General features: G+C 41.4%; 1 protein-coding gene across 2 annotated transcripts in view; it reads left to right on the top strand.

Moving 5' to 3' along the window:
* Positions 1-18,930, top strand: part of Ppat (phosphoribosyl pyrophosphate amidotransferase) — a 38,561-nt gene extending 19,631 nt beyond the window's left edge. The window contains exons 2-12 of one of the 2 annotated variants that reach the window (XM_052735233.1): positions 4-70; positions 854-1,060; positions 5,851-5,963; positions 6,064-6,209; positions 7,647-7,719; positions 8,229-8,279; positions 9,365-9,516; positions 9,882-10,009; positions 11,549-11,770; positions 14,117-14,237; positions 16,573-18,930. In XM_052735233.1, the coding sequence (XP_052591193.1) occupies positions 4-70; positions 854-1,060; positions 5,851-5,963; positions 6,064-6,209; positions 7,647-7,719; positions 8,229-8,279; positions 9,365-9,516; positions 9,882-10,009; positions 11,549-11,770; positions 14,117-14,237; positions 16,573-16,769 (1,477 nt within the window). In that variant the 3' untranslated portion in view covers positions 16,770-18,930. The remainder of the gene's footprint in view (positions 1-3; positions 71-853; positions 1,061-5,850; positions 5,964-6,063; positions 6,210-7,646; positions 7,720-8,228; positions 8,280-9,364; positions 9,517-9,881; positions 10,010-11,548; positions 11,771-14,116; positions 14,238-16,572) is intronic. The other variant, XM_052735234.1, reaches the window with a different exon arrangement.
* The last annotated feature ends 2,716 nt before the right edge of the window (positions 18,931-21,646 follow it).

Below are 21,646 nucleotides of genomic sequence, written 5' to 3'. Positions count from 1 at the left end.
CAGGGGTCAGGAGAGTGCTGGTATTGTGACCAGTGATGGGAGTTCAGTGCCGACATTCAAGGTGCATAAGGTAAGTTTGAGCATTCAAAACTGATGATATTAGAGATAACTGTTGCCAGCTGGTCATTAATACCTGGGGTGGGGGTAGTCACGTGGTGCGCATCTTTAATGCCAGGACTCAGGAGAATCTCTGAGTTTGGGTTTAGTTTGTTCTATATAGCAAGGTTCAGGCCAGACTGGACTACATGGTAAGACACTTTTCTAAAATAAATAAGTTAGTAAATATATAAAGTGTGGGGATAGGAATAAAATTGCAGCTAGAAGCAATTAGATAAGTCTACTAAGAAGACTTCTGGATCAGCCATCTAGAAGACTCTTGGGTCAGTCTATCTACTTCCAACTTTGTGTCCTCACACTTACCAAATTAGGATGGATTTCTTTCCCAATGATCTTTTGCTAGACCAGCTCATTCACGCCAGGGGGTCATCTATTTAAATATTTTTAAGAAGCCTTGATTTTTTTTAATGCCAATTCCAGTTAATATTCGACAGATTTCATTGTCTAGTAATAAAATCTTAGTGCTCACTATCTGTCTTTAACATTTCCTAATTAAGAGTGTCATAAGATAGAAGTGTCAATGCTGTGGCAGTCCTAAACACTAAATTGCTCACTTCAAAATGAATTTAATGTGAACATCCAGAGTCCAGTTTAAAAAGTGAATTCATTCGATTCCTGGTGCACAGAGAAGAACGGGAAACACCTGTCTAGTTTGGACTGCCCGAGCGTAGTCTTGTTACTAGCAATACCGGTTTCTGTTTTTTTCCGACATCTACTTTTGCTTTGACTTCTCAAGGGAATGGGTCTTGTAAATCATGTTTTTACTGAAGACAATTTGAAGAAATTATACGTCTCAAACCTTGGAATCGGTCATACGCGCTATGCCACGACCGGAAAGTGCGAGCTGGAAAATTGTCAGCCGTTTGTTGTGGAAACTCTTCACGGGAAAATAGCCGTGGCACACAATGGGGAACTGGTAAATGCAGCTCGGTTAAGGAAAAAGGTAAGTTGTTGTTTAGCGGCACTTCGGGTGTTATGATAGTTAATGAAAAGACATTGGAGGGCTCGACAAAGGGCGTCTTCTAACTATTGCCGCCTGTTACCTCGGTTCCAGAAGCCATTGCATCAGAATTGCCTGGCATGCTGCTCTAACTCCAGATTCTGGTACTCCCCAGGTGACTGGAAGCAGTGCCACTTCAGACTGTGATTTGGAATGTTGACTTACGTTGTCAGCAGCATGAGGGATTACTGTAAACATCCCCTTATATATAACGTTGTCGTATGTTCAGAGTTGATGAGAGAGAAAAACCAAGCCATTGTTCCCTGTGTCCAAACTCAGCACTGCATAATGCTATGACCAGACATGGGGTTTTCTTTCTTTTTTTTTTTTTTTTTGGTCTTCTGAGGTAGGATTTCTTTGTGTAGCTTTGGTGCCTGTCCTGGAACTCACTCTGTAGACCAGGCTGGCCTTAAACTCACAGAGATCCATCTGTTTCTGCCTCCCAAATGCTAGGATTAAAGGTGTGTGCCACCACCGCCCGGCCATGTGGGGTTTTAAGACAGTCAGTTGGTGGAGAGCTCGTTCTCATGAGACTATTGCTCAGTTCAGATGCCCACTCCAAGTCTAGGCCCTGAGCACTTAGTGCCTACAGGCTGTAAACTGAGTTCCCACATTCCCTTCTTGATTTCATTTGGTAAGGAGTGGCTCACGGAACTCAGGAAAATGCTTAATTTATGCGTATTCATTTATTTTAAGAGACATTGTGGAGGATACAGAACAGGTGAAGAGGTGGGTATAGCAGAATTTGTGGGAGGAGACATGAGGCCTCGGTGCCTCTAAAAACCACTCTCCAGGAACCTCCATTGGTGCTCAGCCAACCAGAAGCTCCATGGACCCAGTCCTTTTTTTATCTTTTGTGGATTGGCCTTTGATGGTCAACCTGACCTCTGGCATCTGTTCCCTCCTTGGAAGTCTAGTCTAAGACTGAATATAACTCTTTAATCACATCATTGGTTTCCATGGTAGCTACCCTCTATCTTGAGACATATTATTATTATATTATTGTACAAAATACATTTACTTCAGTGGTCAGGCAGTTTTGGGATTGTGTGCCAGGAGAGATTAGGCTGCAATCAATGTGCATTTGGCTTTTTAGCTCTCCATATCTCTCAAGTGTGGACAAAAGATATTTGGAGTAGAAAGTAGAAAGCTGTCTCTTCTGAACATGTATAGCCTTCTTCCTTTTTAGCCCCTGAATGACCTGCTGGTAGTTTACAGTGTTCATTACTGTAAGAATAGAAAGAGGATTTTAAGTGGCTTTTGTTGGTTTGCGGTTCTGGGGGTTGAACCCAGGACCTTATGTGTGGTAGGCAGCACTGTGCCGCTGAGTCATGTCCTCAGCCCCACACCATTGTGTCTAAGGGACCTAAGCACATGCAGGGTTTGGTTTTGCAAGCCAGTGGAGCTGTCCCCCATGGGTGTCAAGGGTGATGATGTATTTATTTCTTACTCTTTGTGACCAAGTCTCACTGTAGCCCAGAACAGATATATAGATCTAGCTAGCCTGAAACAACTCCTGCCTCCATCTCCCGAGTACTGGGATTACAGGCATATTTTTTCCCCTATCGGAACAATATTATGAAAATGTAAGAAGAAAGTCCAGTATAGACTCAGAATTCTTTGCCTGAAATGCTTAGGTGGGAGATCTTTCAGATTCTGTAGTATTTGCACATTTTGAGATGCAACCAAGTCAACATGAAGCTTATATTTCATGGTACAGATGAAACATGTTAAATAGATAAGTTTGTATGATTTTTTTGTCTTTGTTTTTGTTTCTTCTGCTGCTCTGTTGACGTAGAAATGATGAAGGTACAAAGTACAGCTCCCTTAGTGTCACCAGTTCTGAGCCTGTGGTGTCACGGCTCTCTGCTGTTAGTGTTATTACCACTCTGGGCGTTACATGCCCGGGACCCGGCATCTAGTGTTACAGCCCTGAGCTTGGGGTGTTGGGTAACCAGAGCTAGTGACTTGGCAGCATCTTGGAAGCCTTCCAGCAGTCGGGTCTTCCAGCTGTCCACAGTTCTCTGCTGTCCCTCACCTTTGCTGTCCACAGCTCTGTGCTGTCCCTCACCTTCACAGTACTTTGCACTATCCTTTTTGTTTTGTGGGTATGTATGTGGGTCTGAGTGCATGTTTTGTACCATGTACATGAGTGATGATGCCTCTGGAGACCAGAAGCGTGCATCAGATTCCTAAGTGCTGGAGTTTTAGGTGGTTTTGAGCTGCCTTGTGGGTGCTGGGAATTGAACCTAAGTCCTCTGTAAGAGCAGCCAGTGCTTTTAAACACTGAGCCATCTCTCCAGCCCTTTCCCACAGTTCTTTATAATGCTCTGAAGTCTTTTGTAGCCTGTGGTCCTGCCCACCCCCTTGAACTCCTTAGCCTTCTTCTAGCTGTTACTGGGTGTCCCTGAATGAGAAACCCCAAGGGACCACCTGTTCCCTGTACAACCAGCCCAGCCTACTGGACCCATACTGGAAGGCCTTAAGTAGGCAGCAAAGCTAATCAGATGAGCTAGCTAATCAAATTGGCTATGCTGCAGCACAGAGGCCGTGCACAGGAAGGAAGTGTCCCAGACAGATGCTCAGGGGCTGAGAGCAGCCTTGCTTATTTATGTGGACTAGCTGACTTGGTGCAGAGAGGTACTGCCCCTGCGGGGCTGAAGACAGCTGTGATGAGGTCTGGAGGTTATCTGGATGGCTGTGGGCTGCGGGCTGCGGGCTGCGGGCTGCAGGCTGGATTGTATAAAGGTTGTCCGAAGCTATCATGGCCATAGTAACTTTTGAGGGTTCTTGGCAATTGAAGTGTACCCCTTTTTCCCCACTGAAATAAGTCTCTATGGGTGTCCACGGTTGGTCTGAGTCTCCCTGCAGTTGTCCTGACCCATTTATTTGGCAGCTCTCAGGATTTTCCTGAAAATGGTAAAAGCCGAAGTTGTGGCCATCAGCTTTCCCAGGAAACACTGGGCCCTGCCATATCTGGGGGCCACCGAGATAACAGTAGCAGCTACAGAGCCGGTTCCTGGCTTCTGTTTCTGCTGTCCTCAGGCAAATCCAAGATAGCTCTTGGGTAACTGCTGCACTGACCAGTTTCAGGAACGGGCTGACAGCTGTGAATCATGAGGCTGACTGTCCAGTTCCTGACAGTTTCCTCTATCTAAAGAAATAGATCATTGGAAGTAATTACAAGGAAGTTACTGCTCTTCGTGTGCAACAGGGAGGCAAGTAGCCTCAGTGAGGGCTGGGGGCTCATGATCTGATTCCCCTTCAGAGCCGTGTGGAAACTTAAAAAGGTTCAAAGTTTAGAGCATTTTGGGGTTTTGGATCAGGAAATACTCTTTATATTCTTGAAGCATAAGAAGGCATGTGACAAAAAGAAAAAAAGAAGGCATGTGAGGAAAATGAGTTTAAACTTGAAGATGACAAATATGAGAAAATTATAAATCGGAAACAACCACAGAAAGCTGAAATCCAGTAGTCGGGGCAGAGTGCTTACTCAGGCCGCCTGTCCAGGGCACACCGGGAGCTTCCTCTCTTAATGATGTCCAGTTTCTGTCTCTGCGTGATTGCTTCATCTGTTTGTTGCTGATTACATGGCATCTTTATACTCCTGGAAGCTCCTTTTGATCTATTTATACCGTTTGTTTACTGTCCTCTGTTTTCTTCAGTTCATTAGATTCTAGTAATGTTCATTTGATAACCTCAGGACCAGGCGCTGGTTAGTACCAGCATGCATGCATGTCCACACACATGCACATACACACGCATGTGCACATTTTGTTTAGCATTTTTAGAGCTGATGTTCCACGTATAATAAGTAGCTATAGGAACTGAACAATGGTGAATTGGGGATTTAAAATATCTAGAGCCCAGGCTTCATCGTTACTCATTGTCTGTTTTGTGTTTTAGCTTTAGGAAGCTCCCACTACTCTGCTGTGCCCTCTCTGTGAGCAGTGGCATTGTCGTAGCCATAATACACATTTCTGTCCACAAATTGAGAAAACGGGTATTTTTACAAATTTAGACAATCACAAAAGTGTAAATATGAAGTAAATTATCAAAGTTGACTGCTTAGAAATAGTCGTCACCAAGAATTCAGTTGTAAACAATACATAGCTCATTGTTTCCAGACATAGCCCCTTATCTAGGTATTAGGTTTAACTTTACACATGGAGCTGGCTGCTGAAAATGCTTTTTAGTGTCCACTTAAATTATTCTGTCCATGTTTGCGGTGCAGCCTCTAGGTCAGTCCTGTTCAGAATTTCATGGTGATAAAGTACACTCAACCAATGTTTATTTAATGTCTCCTACATTTAGTCATTTAAAATGTTGATTCCTGTCGGCGGTCAGAAGTATGGATATACATTTATGCCACCAACAAACTCGGTTTGAGAGTCTTTGGTGCACTTTGCTACTCTTGGGAAGGAAGATGCCCTACTTACCAGGATAATGGAGGGTCGTAGAAAAGGGCTTTTCTGCTTACACTCAGACTTAAGTTTTGCCTTTAAGTTTTGCCTTATATCTGCTAAAGCAGTTCTTTTCTGCCTAGCTCTGGAGACACCCCATTGCCCCCAGCAGCAGTCCGCTGTCGTGAGTCTACACATACAGTACATACAGTTAGTGGGTATGGGGTTGTAACTCAGTATCTGTAGAATGCCTGCCTTCTATTACTGTATGCTGTTGGACAAGAGGTGGAGCATCTAATGGTCTAATGATGAAACTTCTCTCTGCCATAGCTTCTGCGCCATGGTATTGGGCTTTCCACATCCTCTGATAGTGAAATGATTACTCAGTTACTCGCGTATACCCCGCCTCAGGAACGAGACGATACCCCAGACTGGGTAGCAAGGTAATTGTATAACTAGCCTATGCTTGCAGCTCCGGCGAAAAGAGCTTTACTTGTGCGTGTTTATGGCCAGAGTGATTCATTCAGTGACTTGTAATTCCAGAATCAAGAACTTAATGAAGGAAGCGCCCACGGCGTACTCTCTGCTTATAATGCACAGGGATGTCATTTATGCAGTGAGGGATCCGTACGGAAATCGCCCTCTGTGCATTGGTCGTCTTATTCCAGTTTCTGATATAAATGACAAAGGTCAGTAGGAATTTGATTTTCATGATGCTTTTCAAAATTATTGTTTCTGATGGCAAGTCTCAGAATCCTTCCTCTTTCTCCCCTTTTTCTTTTATGAGCTCCCCAAATCTGTGGTTACAGGAAGCTTGTGGATAGGAAGAGAGGGAGCAAAGAAAACACATATCTTTATTTACTTTGTTTTTTTAAGTTTATGTGAGTGTACATACTTTGTATGTGGGTGTGTGCTCCTGTGCTGTTTTTGGAGGCCAGAAGAGGGTGTCTGGTGTCATCTTCCATCACTCTCAACCCGTTCCTGTGAAGCAGGAGGGTCTTTCCCTGAACTTGGAGGTTGCTGGAAGCCTAGCCTTAGTTAGAGTTATAGGTATGTGCAGGAAGTCAGGCTTATTATGTGCCTGCTGGGATTCGAACTCTGGTCCTCCTGATTTCACAGCAAGCACTCTAACCCTAGCTGTTGGTATTTCTAAAAAAATGTGTGTGTGGGGGGGGTGGAGGTGTACACACGTATGAAGTTGGCCGGAGGTCAACGGCAACTATCGTCTTCTGTTGCTTTCTACTCTACTTTTTGAAACAGGGTCTCACTGAAGCTGGAGCTCACTGTTTTCAGCTAGGGTGGCTGGCCAGTGAGTTCTGGGGGTCTCTCCCAGAGGGGTTACAGGTGACTACTGGCATGCTGAGCTTTGAACTGATTGCAGGCCCTCCTGTCTGCCGAGCGGGCGCTCTCCTCCCTGAGCCGTCTCGCCAGCTCCCACTCTTAGTTTCTGAGGTCTTCTTCTTTGGCTGTGCCTGACTTTTACGTGCTTTTAATACTATATTCCTTTTTCTCTTTGTCTTTTTTGAGTTGCCAGTTCATTTCTTTTGCCTAACTAACCTTTTTTCCTGCAGTGATTTTTCTTTATAACCAATCATCTCTCTTGTTCAAACTATGATATCATAATGCTAGAAGGAATCTTGGATTATTTATTGCCTTTCTTACCTAAGTTGTGTGGAACACCTGCTTTTAATGTGATGGTAATAGCAGTTTCTATCTATTGGATGTTTGGTTATTCTCACAAAGTAGCCTCTTTTTTAAAAAAAAAAACTCTTTTTAAAAAGTGATTTTACATCTTTGCACTTGAATGAACACGGATGATGGGGTAGATGGAGGTCAGAAGACCTCAAGCAAGGGAGTCTGATCTCCTCTGCCACGTGGTTCCCTCCCAAGTTGTCAGATTTGACAAAATCCCCCTTGTCCAGTGAGCCAGTCTCAAGGGCCCGAAAGCCTCTTTAAAAACTTCCCTGTGGGGACTGGGGATGTAGCTGATTAATTAATACAGTGCTTGCCTAGGCTGTGCTGGGCTCCTGGCTTCTATCCCCGGGACTCTAGACAAAAACCAAACACAAAACAAACAAAGAATTCCCCAAACCCGTTCACTAAACTGATCGCCTTGTGATTTATAGAGAAAAAGTCTTCAGAAACTGAAGGATGGGTGGTGTCTTCAGAATCTTGCAGCTTTTTATCTATTGGTGCAAGGTAAGTTGTAGCCTATTAATCGTTTTTTTCTTTTATGCATTCATGAGAAATTTTTTCTGCCAAATTTGATGATACATGCCTGTAGTTCTGGCTTTCAAAAGTCTGAGGCAGAATGATTATAAATTTAAGAACAACCTGAGTTATATGTATAGATAACCTGTCCTCCCTCCCCAATAAACAAACAAACAAACAAAACAAAACTAAACAAAACAAAAAACAGATGGGACAAGGGGAAGCGGGAGAGGAAGGAGCCAGAACTCTTTGATTCAGGCATGGTGACAGACACCTAATCAGTCCAGAACTGGCTGGTGGGGAGGTGATGGATATTTTTGTTTCCATGACCGATTTCCTTTCCATAAGAAAACATTTGTGAATACTGTGCGTAGCAGTTGTACTGACTTTAATGTACCAATACTACCTTTTGGCTCTGAAAATATTGTCTTTCAAAATGCCACAATTCTCGCTTGATTTTTTTTTTTTAGTGTGCATGTGTTTGTTTTTGATTCCAGGTCTCACACTAACTCAGGCCACCCTGGAGCCCATGAGAGCTGGGAATGCAGGTTGAGACACAGTGTCTAGCTCCCACAATTTAGTTTGTTTATTTCTATCATGACATGTATTTATTCATTTGTGTGGGGATCTGAAGACTATGTGCAGGACTCAGTTCCGTTTGCCCTCTTTGTGGGTTCTAGAGATCAAACCCAGGTCTTTAGGCCTAGTAACAGGCATCTCTACCCACTGAGCCATCTCATTGGCCAAACACTGACTGTCCTGAGTAGGGACTTGGGCTGCGCGGAAGGTTCAGTGGGCAAAGTCTCCGCTGCTTGAGCGTGCAGACCTGAGTTGGGATCCCCAGCATCCAAGTGAAAGCTTGGCGGCTGCAGTAGGACCCCATGACCTGGGGAGCAGACTGGGGAGGGTCTTTTGCTTGTTTGTTTTGCTTTTGTTTATTGTGTCGCGAAGGGTGCCTGTGGAGAGGTCAGAGGACAGCTTGTGAGAGTCAGCGCTTTCCTTCTACCGTCTGGGCTCCAGCAATCAAACTCGGGTCCTTGGGCGTGGAAGCAGGTGTCCTCATCCTACTGAACGTTCCAGCTCTTTAAGTCATGCTATTAAGAATTAAGTAAAACATAATAATAATAATAATAAAAAATTAAAAAATTAAGCCAGGCATGGTGGTGCATGCTTTTAATCCCAGCACTCGGGAGGCAGAGCCAGGCGGATCTCTGAGTTCAAGGCCAGCCTGGTCTGCAGAGTGAGTTCCAGGACAGTCAGGGCTACACAGAGAAACCCTGTCTCAAAAAAAAAAAAAAAAAAAAAAACCGAAAAAGAATTAATTAAAATAGTCTCTTTGCTCCTCATCCTCAAAAACCACGCAATAACTTTCAGGGTGAAGTGATAATATAGATTATACTGTATACACTGTAAAGATTGGACAGTGGGCACATGAATGAGAGTACTTACTGGCCCCTTTATTTAAAAAAAAAAGTCAATAAAATATTAAGTCCCTTGTTATTAAAATTTTGCAAAATTTGCATAGGAGCAGCAGAGTTATAGAGTTTTCTTTTGCCTTTTAAAAACTAGCATATACTCATTGTATAAAATGATAAGTTTCACAGATATCTTCTGTCTGTTTGTGTCTTCAAAGATATTGCCAAGAGGTCAAGCCTGGAGAAATTGTAGAAATATCCAGACATGGTATCAAAACTCTTGATATAATTCCAAGGTCTGAAGGAGACCCAGTGGCTTTTTGTATCTTTGAATATGTTTATTTTGCAAGACCAGATAGTATATTTGAAGGTAAGTACACTTCTTTTCTTTGACTGTTTGTAAAAATCTCATTCATCTCATTGAAACAAGACAGTTCTTAGCTCAAAAGCTTATGTGGCTCTTGGGAGGCATGTGGCTGTATGCTGTGAATATGTTACTCAGCTACAAATCATAATTGCCCTTCTTTTCAACTCTTAGATTCTGTCTTTCTCTCAGTAATAAAGATTATAATTTTCAAATACATATTAAGGTGAAATTTAATAAAGACCACACAATTGTTTCTGTACACATTGCTTTTCCTTTTCTGTCCAGTCTATACAATCTTAGTCCCAGCTTTTTAGAATAGCATTCTTATTCTCAGTTAAGACAATTTGTTTCTTTTCCAAACATTCCAGACCAAATGGTCTATACAGTAAGATACCGCTGTGGCCAGCAGCTGGCGATCGAAGCGCCCGTGGAGGCGGACTTGGTGAGCACGGTTCCAGAATCGGCTACGCCTGCAGCTCTTGGCTACGCAGCAAAGGTATTTACTTTTAATTATTATTTGGTGAGTTGGTCTTCTGGCAGTGAAATAAATGTGGACCACAAAGGGGGAAATGCACCAACTTACTATAAAAAGGAAAGTTTGGGATCTAATGTTGATTCCTGTGCAAGAATTATTAGCTATTTCTTTCAACAAAATGTGGGCTGAGATGTGGCTTGGTGGGTAGAGGCTCTTGCTACCAAGGCTGATCACATGAGTTTGATTCTTAGGACCCACATGGTAGAAGGAGAGAACTGTGAGTTGTCCTTGACCTCCATAAAAGCTCTGGTGTGCATATGTGTGTACGTGCTAATGCACACACACAATTAGTAGTTTTTAATCACCCAAGACTCAAGTGAGTTGTCCTTGACCTCCATAAAAGCTCTGGTGTGGGGGCTGGAGAGATGGCTCAGAGGTTAAGAGCACTGGCTGTTCTTCCAGAGGTCCTGAGTTCAATTCCCAGCAACCACATGATGGTTTATAACTATCTGTAATGAGTGCCCTTTTCTGGCCTGCAGGGATGCAGGCAGAACACTGCATGCATAATAAATACATAAATAAATAAATATTTTTTTAAAAAAGTGACACACCTTAAAGTAATATTCTACCACAGGGGCCATTTTGAGAAGAAAAAAACAAGCTCTGGTGTGCATATGCCTGTACATTCTCTTGCATACACATAATAAGTAGTTTTTAATCACCAAAGACTCAGTGAGTTGTCCCTTGACCTCCATAAAAGCTCTGGTGTGCATATGCCTGTATGTGCTCATGCGCACACACAATTAGTAGTTTTTAATCACCCAAGATTAGAATATTGGCCCTCCTTTTTAATTTTTAACAGCATACAGAGTAGTGAGTTTCACTGTGACGTTTCATACACTTGAATTCCACTGTTCTTACTCATCCATTCCCCACGGCCTTTCCTCTTTTTCTTCGTGGTCTCTGGCTTGCCCTCCAGTAGTTCTCCTTTGTGCTTTGCTATCCCATGCATTCCGTTACCCTTTGTTTCCCCCTTCCCTTATGACCTCTTCTTCCTCTCTCCTGGTCCCCTTTCTGTTTTCATCAGACACACACACACACACACACACACACACACACACACACACCAATACACACTCATTCATGTTGTCTCACTTCTTTTTGGTGATGTGCCCATCTTTACTCATCATTGTAAACTTTTTTTTTTTTAAATAGCCGCATGTGGTTGCATAGGAGCTGCATGTGGTTGCATAGGAGCTGCATGTGGTTGCATGGGCCTGCAGTCCCAGTACAGAGCAGCTGAGGCAGAAACCGTGCTGTGAGCTGGAGGCCGGCCTAGGCAACATAGTGAGACACTTCACCAAAAACAAGATGGCATCATGCATATAGAGAGAATTTAGTGGTGGAGCTGAGCGTCCTCACCTAGCTTCTAAATGAAGTAGTGTGCGTGTGTTATTAGAGATGGCTACCTTGAGGAATGGATGAATGCTTTCTGTCCCTCAAAGGCATCTTCTCAGCCCAGTACGGCTACTAACTGTGCATTTATTTTTCCTCTGCCAGTGTGGACTGCCATATGTGGAGGTGCTGTGTAAAAACCGATATGTAGGAAGAACCTTCATTCAGCCAAACATGAGGTTAAGACAACTTGGTGTGGCAAAAAAATTTGGTGTGTTGTCTGACAACTTTATAGGCAAAAGAATTGTTCTCATCGACGATTCAATTGTGAGAGGCAATACTATCTCGCCCATCATAAAACTCCTCAAAGAATCCGGGGCAAAAGAGGTAAGTAATGTTAAAACATGCGCCGTAGCATCAAGAACTCACCGTTTGCTGTTGGCATCAAAGTTACTGTATCCAAGTGATAGTTCAGTGTGATTTAACTTTGCATATCAAATTGCTTTGTGATAGCAGGGCAGCAATATGGAGACCATATATTAACTATTCTTACACTCTACAAAGTTTAATCCTTAATAGATTAAAAAGCTAAACAGATAAGAAACATCACTTTTTTTACTTTTTAAAAAAATTTTTTTTTGTAAGATTTATTTTATTTATTTATTATGTATAGTGTTCTGTGTGCATGTATCCCTGAAGGCCAGAAGAGGGCACCAGATCTCATTACAGATGGTTGTGAGCCACCATGTGGTTGCTGGGAATTGAACTCAGGACCTCTGGAAAAACAGCCAGTGCTTTTAACCACTGAGCCATCTCTCCAGCCCCTTTTTAAAAATCTTAACAAAAACAGAACAACAAAAAACAATCAAGAGTATTGGTTGCTTTCTCTGTTTGAAAATATAGAACCAATTCCTAATACAATAAATTTAACCCATTAAATCAGTTTTGTATCATTGTGTGTTCTGTAAAACAGTGAACTTTCTAAAAATTGCTAAGCATGGATCTATTTGTGCTGTGTTGAATGCTTGGATGCATGTTATGGGCATACCTTGTTTTCATAAACTTCACTTTATTGAACTTTATATACTGCGGTTTTGACAAATGGAAGGTTATTAAAATTGTTTTTGAGTCACCATGAACTATGCCTTTTAAAGTTGATGCCAGACTTAATCAAGAAGCGTGTTCGTTCCCACCAGCCATTCCCCTGTTCCCTTCCCTTTGGCCTCTCTACTCCCTAAAACACAGTGTGGACACTGGCTGTAAATAAATTACAGTGGCCTTGAACTGTTTGATTGAAAGGATGAAAAACTCCTGCCTCTGCCTTCCGAGCGCTGGGATTACAGTGTGCCATCACGCCCAACTCAACATTCTCTTAGCCAAAGCCCGGTCCGAAATTAGGCCCTAGCTCTCCCATTCTTCAGAGACTAAGAGCTGTGAGTACACTACAGAAGGGAAATAGAAGGTATTGGAGATGGGCTTGAGAAGTTCAGGGAAAAAATTCTCCACATCATGTAAGTGTGGGGTGAAGCACCAGATGTTGGTGCCCGGAGTGCAGCAAGTTATCCAGAAGCTCAAAGAGGATAACTGATGGAGGTGGATGCAGCAGATAGACTTCAGCCTTAGAACTGAAGACCCTGCCATCTAGGCCTTTTTAGAGAGAGCGAAGCCATGCCCAGCTCTGATGCATCAAAGGGTGGGCAGACTTGTACTAAGAGGCAATATAGCTGGTGACTTTACTATTCCAAACTCCTAAGGCCCTTCATGTTAAAGTAAATAGACTTTAACTGTGCTCTGTGATAGGGCACAAGCCTGGACGACAGCAGATCTGTTTATAGTGTGGTTTGCAGAGTATGTAATACTTGCCCTTCATAAAACACTCTTCAGTTTGAATAAACACTGCTCACTTATATCGCACCTACACATAACTTGCAAATGGATTAAATATATAAAGTGACATGCTGGTGTAATGAAATGTGTCATGACCATTTAAATCTGTGTGAAGATTGCATAAGACAGGCAGATTGTTCTTACAAGATCTAAGATTAAAAAGAACATGTGGGGGAGGGGAAGAAAAAGAAAGAAAAAAAAAAGAACATGTGGATGATGGTTATAACCATGTACATGAACCTAACAGAAAGGTCAAAAACAATAGTAGACAAAAGGAGTATGAGTAGTAAGATTTTCACTATAACCTGGTAGGCTATATCTTTTTAATAGGGTAAAATAAAAGATCAGCAAAGTATCACTTAGGTATTAAAACAAAACAAAAGTAGCTAGGAATGTATAGTCATTAAATAGGAAGTAAAAGATATGGAGAATGAAAATAACTCATTCAGAAAAAAAAAAAATGTATGGACTGGAGAGATGGCTCTGGTTAAAAGCACTGGTTGCTCTTGCAGAAGCCCCAGCTTAGATTCCCAGCACCCACATGGTGATTCACAACCGTTCCTAACTCCAGTTCCAGGGAGATCTCATACCCTCTTCTGATCTCTGAGCATGAAGCATGTATATGGTGCTCAGACATACATGCAGGTAAAACACTCACACCTAATATAAAATGAATAAATCTAATCATCTTTTTTAAGAAAGAAAAATATTACCTATTCAATGAAATGATTTCTGTGGTTTACCTTGTTGCTCATGTTGTTAACTGAATGTTCAGTGAGACAGTTTTCACAGTGGGAAAAATGTATAATTAATTTTACTGAGTGTAAGTGATGATTTCTTTCTAAGGTGCACATTCGAGTCGCTTCACCACCAATAAAATACCCTTGCTTCATGGGAATCAACATACCCACAAAGGAAGAGCTGATAGCCAACAAGCCAGAATTTGAACGTCTTGCAGAATACCTCGGTAGGTAGTAAAATTTCTGTATTTTAATTGTTGGTTTGTTTGTTTTAAATTCCAAGTGTGCTTTTGTGTAAAGCAGCAAATAGTTGGAAGATAAATTTGAGTGCTGAGGAGATGGCTCAGCATCATTGTATTATATAACTGCAACATGAGTTTTGGGGACCACAGTTGAGTTCATAATTTTGGGTAGGTATTGGTACCTCTGTAATTCCAGACTCGGCACGTGGATAAGCTGACTTCCTAGACTAATGGAATCCATGACTCTGAGACCCTTAACCTTGGGCCTCTACAGATGAAACATGTACACACATGTGCTTGCACACATATACATTGGGAGAAAAACCATTCACAGTAACACCAAAAGTTATAAGTCTTTTAGAAATAATTTAAAGATTTTAATTCCTGCTTTGTGTGGTAGTACATGCCTTTAATCCCAACAGTGGAGGCAGGGACAGCCGGATCTCTCTTAGCTCAAAGCCAGCCAGGGCTACAGAGTGAGACCTGTAACATAAAGGTGGCACCAGCTCAAGGTGCTTGTGATTTGGGGTGGATTCCCAGGAAGGCATCATGGCCTCAGACACACTGGAATACATTGACCTTCAAAAGGACAAATTTGATGTAAGTGTTCAGACCAAGGAAGTTAATGCAAAACTTCATGATGGAGCCTATCAGCACTGCAAAGTTCTTGAGTGGCAAATACAAACTACTGTCACAGCCTAGGAAGTGTGGAATGGCGTGTAAAATACAGCAGATACACACCACTGTCAAACAGGAAGTACGCTTACCAAAGACAGTGAAGGACTCTTACACATAACGTGTAGACCATGTGCCTGTGAACTTGAAGTTGGTGCAAAATGTGGAAAGAAAGAAGTTGTTGTTATTCCGTTTAATAACCAGCCAGAAACTTCAGCAAATACTGAAAATCGAGCTTCTGACCATAGGGGAAGCTGCGAAAGGAAGACAGGGATGGAGATTTAGATGTTTCAGGTTTTCGCAATAAAACTTTAGTTGCCTATACAGAATAAATATGCTTGGAAACACCGTGGCACGTTATAAATCTACGGAAATTGTTTAGAAAACCATATTACCTAATATCAAACTATCCAGGGTTGAGAACTGGTGTTTGTATCAGAACTATCTTGTGATTAGCTCCCAGTGAGTACATTTCCATTATCCTGACCTCAGGTATGTGACTTCCTAGCAAAAACCCCCACACATCTTACAAAGTTTATAAATAAAACAGTTTATTTTTATATGTACACATACAAAATCATGTGTAGTGAATTTCCTTCAAAATATTTTTGCATACTTTATTCCATTGTTTTTACCTTTCCCAGTTTGGAAATACATACTCAGAAAAAAATGTGTGGATTATATCATTGATAACAGAAAGAAAAATCTAACATTCATACTCAAGTGGAGATACTGCCTTATTCGTAAGGTCCTGTGATGTTCTCCCTCATAAGCCTATCCTTCCCAGAATTCCATTGTTCAGAATTCTCACTTTGCCGCCATTGTTTCTACTTATACACAGTGTAGGCTAGCTTTGTGTGGTTACTGAAGTGTGTGTCCTTATGGTTAAAGTCCCAAAGCTACATGAAAAGTAGCCAGGCAGTATAATGAACTTCCACACTTTTTACCTACGTTCCCAATTTTAATTTTACTATGTTTTCTATGTATGTATGTATGTATGTATGTATATGTATATGTGACATGTTTGTACATGTATGTATGTATGTATTTGCTGAACCGTTGAAATAATGTGAAACCCTGAAATAAAAAAAATTATTACCATTATTATATATTAAGCAGACATGGAACACTATTCTAAAAAGTAAAAGCAATGGAGCACTTTTTATGTTAGAGATGTAGGTAAAAGCGAGATATCAGAAGAGAGAGAAAGTGTTTCATCACAGAGTAGTTAACAATTACACACAATCAGAAAACTTCCCCCTACATACATGGACACACACAATCAGAAAACACACACACACACACACACACACACACACACACACACACACACACAGGATTTGTCCATTCAAAAATCCAGGGACTTGTGTGTTCTAAACAAGCATTTCTACCCCCTGGCCTCATCCCCGGTTTTTCCCTCCCTTTTAAAGGTTTGAATTGTCCTGGTTGGCTTGAACTTGTGGTCATCTTGCCTCCGCTTCCCAAGAAACTGGGATTACAGGTTATAAGGTATATATATACAGCTTCCTTTTTAGGAAGGCTAAAGGAGAATTTTCATTAAATGATGCTTTCTGTAGCTGTGCTGTGGTGAAGCATGTTTTCCCTTCTACAGAAAAATCTCCTGACATTTCCCTTTCCTCCTCAGGAGCCAACAGTGTTATATACCTGTCAGTGGAAGGACTGGTTTCATCTGTGCAACAAGAGATAAAATGCAAGAAGCAGAAAGTGAAAAAACATGACATTACAATTCAAGCAAATGGAAATGGTCTGGAATGTTTTGAGAAGACGGGACACTGTACGGCTTGCCTCACTGGGCAGTACCCTGTGGACCTGGAATGGTAGCTGCCTGGACTGAGTTCCTTGAGACTGAAAGTGATGGAGAAGTGGTTTACATACTATCTGTTACTCAATTGTTACAATATAAGTAGATGCCACATGCTTATGTATTATACCTTCATAAGCTTTGAGGATTTCTGAGGTTACTAAATTGCTATAATTAAACCATGTTGATTACATGTGATACAACATGTAGGGATTCTTTTTATACAAGAATTGGCTTTTCACCTAGGAGAAGGCAGGAGGTTACTGGTATTTCCCAGACCTGTGCTTGAAGGGTTTTTAAGAGGTTAGGTTAGATTAAGGATCTGTAATGCACACAGGACATGGGCCTTTATGTTTCATGAAAAATTTCAATTCATTGTGCTCCATAGGGATCTAATCTGTACAGTCAAACCTGTAGTTATGGCCTAGCTCTTAGATTCCCCTCCAACCCCAACACACACACACACACACACACACACACAAACTTGTGGTTCTGGGGACCAATGGAAAACTTCAAAAAAAAAGCTACTTGGGAAGCTGAGACACGGATTCTTGAGTTCAAGGCCAATCTGGGCTTTCTACCTCAAGATAAAAAGTGTCTTTCTAGCTGGGCAGTAGTGGTGCACGCAATTAATCCCAGCACTCGGGAGGCAGAGCCAAGCAGATCTCTGATCTCTATGAGTTCGAGGCCAGCCTGGTCTACAGAGCGAGATCCAGAATAGGCACCAAAACTACACAAAGAAACCCTGTCTCAAAACCAAAAAAAAAAAAAAAGTGTCTTCTGTGCCTCAGAGCCCTCATTTATTTAATGTCATTCATGCATCTAGTACACAGTAGGAATACGAATACATGTTTAGAACTATCATTTTACCGCTACATTTTAACAGCGCGTGGTCATCAGCTTTTGCTAAATTAGTTTGCAGTTTCATTATGATGGAGGGAAGTGTACAGGTTTGCAGACCTTTGCCACCTCTCTTTGGAATGCACCAGAATGACTGACAAATATATCTGAAGCCTTTTTTTGTTCCTACACTTGACTAGAAGATGTGATCGATGATATTTAGTGTCTTAACAATACAAGCCTAGCAAATAACTTAGTACATTGGAAAGAAAACAAAAAATTTTAATTCCAAGTAAGCCTTTATCCTTCATTTGATTAGACTTGGCTGTTTGAATTGAGTGTTTGATTTTTGCAGCCATGCATACTCATACATATATACATATGATTGAAATTGAGCAAATGGAAACATAGTACGGGCCGATTTGGTTTAATGGCTAAGGAGACAGCTACTGTTTTGGGAATTCGATTGCCTGTACCCAGGTGTCAGCTCATAAACATGTCTTTTCTACTTTGTTTTGTTAGGTCTAGTGAGTGAGTGTTTTTAAGTTTTTTTCAGGATGCAGACTTAGAGGATCGAGGTGATTTGCTTACTAACTCCTGTTAGTTTAAGATTTTTCACATGTAGAAATAATTATTTCTATATTATTGCCAAAATTTGCTGTATAGTTTCCAAACCCATTTAGAAATATAGTATTTATTAATAACTGAAATTGTTAGTCTGCATTTGGGATATAGTCTCGTGTTACGTAATGGCAGGTCAAGATAAGATGGTAGTTCTTTAAGGTCATGTGCTACAGTGGCTGAAGTGATCCTGTGATAAAGGCAGGCAGATTGGCATGTAACAGCCCTGGGGCCATTTCAGTGGGTGTAGCCTCTTACGGTAAACTCATTACCCATGGCAGCATGGACGGTAAGCCTTTAGGTCAGTTTTAAAATGGCCTTATTTAAATTTGATGTTTTAAAAAGAAACTCAGGGAAGGTACTAAAACCAAATCTCTAATTTGACTTTTGTGTTTTCCATAGTTTTTATTTTGTTTTATTGGGATACTTTTATAAAGGGAAAATAATGTCCTGATCCTTTGATAATTGTACAACTTTTCGTAATTATTTCTTCATCATGACTTTTTATTTCACAAGTTTCTGAATATGAATTAAATTAACATTTTTTTACTAGTTTCAAGCCTTCTTTTATCTGCTTTAAATGTATATAACCAGAGTACTATATGCTGAAAAAATATGAAAAATGTGTTTGAACACAGTTAACGTCACAAACTGTAATGTAAGCCTATTTTTTGTTACCTTTTTGTGATTTTTTTGTGACAAATATATGTAATAAATGTGTTTACATGTGTTCTTTTTTAAAAATAGTCGTAATCAGTAGATTATGGTAAATAACATGAAGACAGTGATCTTGATCCATACCTGGCACCAACTAGTCAGATCTTATTTCTCTGATTCAGGCATTTTAATAAATAGCCCATCTCTTATGTGTAAACTTATGCCAAGTGGGAGGGCAGTAAAGTGATTTGAAAATAGAATGCCGAGTCAGCACGATGCAGAACAGCACAGCTTCTTTGGAAACACTGGGAGCCCGTGGTTCAGTGTTCAGAGTGTTCGAAGGGCTTCGAAAATACAAAGTAAACAAATGGATAAACCAGTACATCGAGACAGTGGGGTCCTGTGCAGTGTTAAAAAGAAGCTAGCTGCCTCTAGTGGTGGCGCACGCCTTTAGTCCCAGCACTTGGGAGACATAGCCAGGCAGATCTCTGTGAGTTCGAGGCCAGCCTGGTCGACAGAGTGAGTTCCAGGGCAGCCAGGACTGTTATACAGAGAAACCCTTTCTCAACAATAAATAAAATAAAAGTATTAACATGTAAAAGAAGACTGTGGCCCACACCTTTAATCCCAGCACTTGGGACGGAGAGCCAGGCAGATCTCTGTGATTTCCAGGCCAGCTTGGTAAGACTGTGAAAATGCCACACACTGAATGATTTCAATCGGTTAGTGGTCTAGGGAGACAAAGACAGACAATGAGTGTCAGGTTGGCAGGGAGGGAAGGAAGCTTGAAGAGTAGGGACAGCACTGTGGATCCTAAAGACTGCAGCATAAAATTCTCCCAAGTTTCAGGCCTGCTGGTTTATAGAACTCGGAACTAGAAATTAACTTGTTACTAAACTCCAGTCTGCTGACCTGGCCTGGAGATTTCTGACATGTCAGACTCCACCATTTTACTATAATTTCCTTAATTACTCCATCCATTTGGATATTTATATCCTATTGCTTATTTCTCTGGAGAATCTAATGCTGTGGCTCATTGTCTTGAACAGATATGTCTTCAGAGTCACCCCCTCACTGCCTTCTGAGCAGTGGACAGTGAACCCCACAATGCAGCATTAACCCAGGTGTGATAAATGCTTTGGGATAGGGTCAGCATGTGCTATATATTATATTAGTTTGTTTTTTGTTTTTTTGTTTTTCCCCCCGAGACAGGGTTTCTCTGTGTTATTTTGGTGCCTGTTCTAGATCTCACTAGATCCACCTAGCTCTGCCTCCCGAGTGCTGGGATTAATTATATTAGTAAATTGCCATAAAAAGGTGCTTTTGGAACCCAAGCATGTTTGTCTTTTTTTTTTTTTTTTTTGAAACAGCGTCTCACTAGAAGGCCCCAGCTAGACTGAAGTTCATTGTGTGGGGTTCAGGGGAGCAAACTCAAGTCCTTAGGCCAGGTGGTAAGTGTTCTTACTAAGCCATCTTGTTGGGTCCTAAGCATGTGGTTGTAAAAGGGTCTTCCCAGACTGTTTGCTGAGGGCTGGACTGGGCTCCAGCCCTGTACAAAGGGGAAAGAAGAGCAAAACCGCCCAAGAATGAAAATCTGTGTCCTTGAAAACAGAAGGTGAGTAAAGAAGCTGTGTCCCTGAACACAGCTGAGAGTAAATCATTCCCTAAACTAAAGCCTGGGCTTATCCCATAATATAAAAATGCCTCTGATGGGAACAGTTTATTGCAAGTCTTACCCGGGAGGAGGTGACGTGCCCAGGACCCTCTTAGTCCATCAGGAGATCCCTGTTCTTCTGAGCTGATGGTCTACCTGCTGTTTTACTCTTGCTTATGATATATTTATGTCACTCAATCGAAACTAAAAGCTTGGCTGCCCTCAATCATTCTCCATAAAGGAAAAACAATTTTCCAAATTGTTTTTGAAAATAAATTTTTGAAGGAAGCAGTGCTGTTCACTTCTGAGGTAATTGGGAGACGAGAAGCATTGAAATGGGCAGAATATGAATGTGAATGTACAGATGACTTTCGATACTTTGTTGCAATTGAGACGGTACTTACTATTTAATATCGGGAATTAGACTTGGAAACAATGGATACATTATGGTTATGTAAGAATTGCATATCATTGTGGGGAAGGGACTGATTATAAGCTATCTAACTGCTGATGTTACTGTTTTAGGGCAGCAGACTATAGAGAGGTTCGTGAGTGAAAGGGAACAGTGTTAGGGCAAGGCACTGGGTTACACTTCAACAAAATCCCCCAGGGTTGAGGGAGTTAGGCTGGGAGATGTATACACACAGTGGTTTGTTTTACAGCAGAGTGATTCCCTCACTATTTTTTTATGGTAAGTAGGAGCAGGCTTGCTTTTTGCCTTTAGGAAGGTAGTCCTTCCAATATGAAATTCATCACCCCAAACAACTGAAAAAATGACCTGGATAAAGAATGACTGGGAATTTGTATTCTTGACATACCTGGCAAGAAGGTACAGGGACACTCAGCCTGTGACAGATGGCCCTCACAAAAACAATGCTGGGTGAATTCTCAAAAATTGAAAGAAAAAAAAAAAGAAAGAAAAGAAATAAACTCCTCCTGAGTCATGAATTGGGTGTTAGAGAAAGATTTGTAATTTCTAGGGGCTTAGAGGCATCAGTCAAGTGATGTTAAAACTGTCCTATCAAGCTTTGGAGAGAGAAGGCTTTCTCACCTAAAAAAAAATCCAGGCCAAAAAACCCCAAACATTGGGGCTTGGTATGTGGAGAAGACTTACCACTGTCTCGT

This window comes from Peromyscus californicus, unplaced genomic scaffold (genome assembly GCF_007827085.1).
Source record: "Peromyscus californicus insignis strain IS unplaced genomic scaffold, ASM782708v3 Scaffold_13__1_contigs__length_99412109, whole genome shotgun sequence".
In the NCBI taxonomy this organism is placed as follows: Eukaryota; Metazoa; Chordata; class Mammalia; order Rodentia; family Cricetidae; genus Peromyscus; species Peromyscus californicus.
The sequence above is the reverse complement of the archived record's forward strand: the minus strand, read 5'-3'. Positions and strand labels throughout refer to the sequence as shown.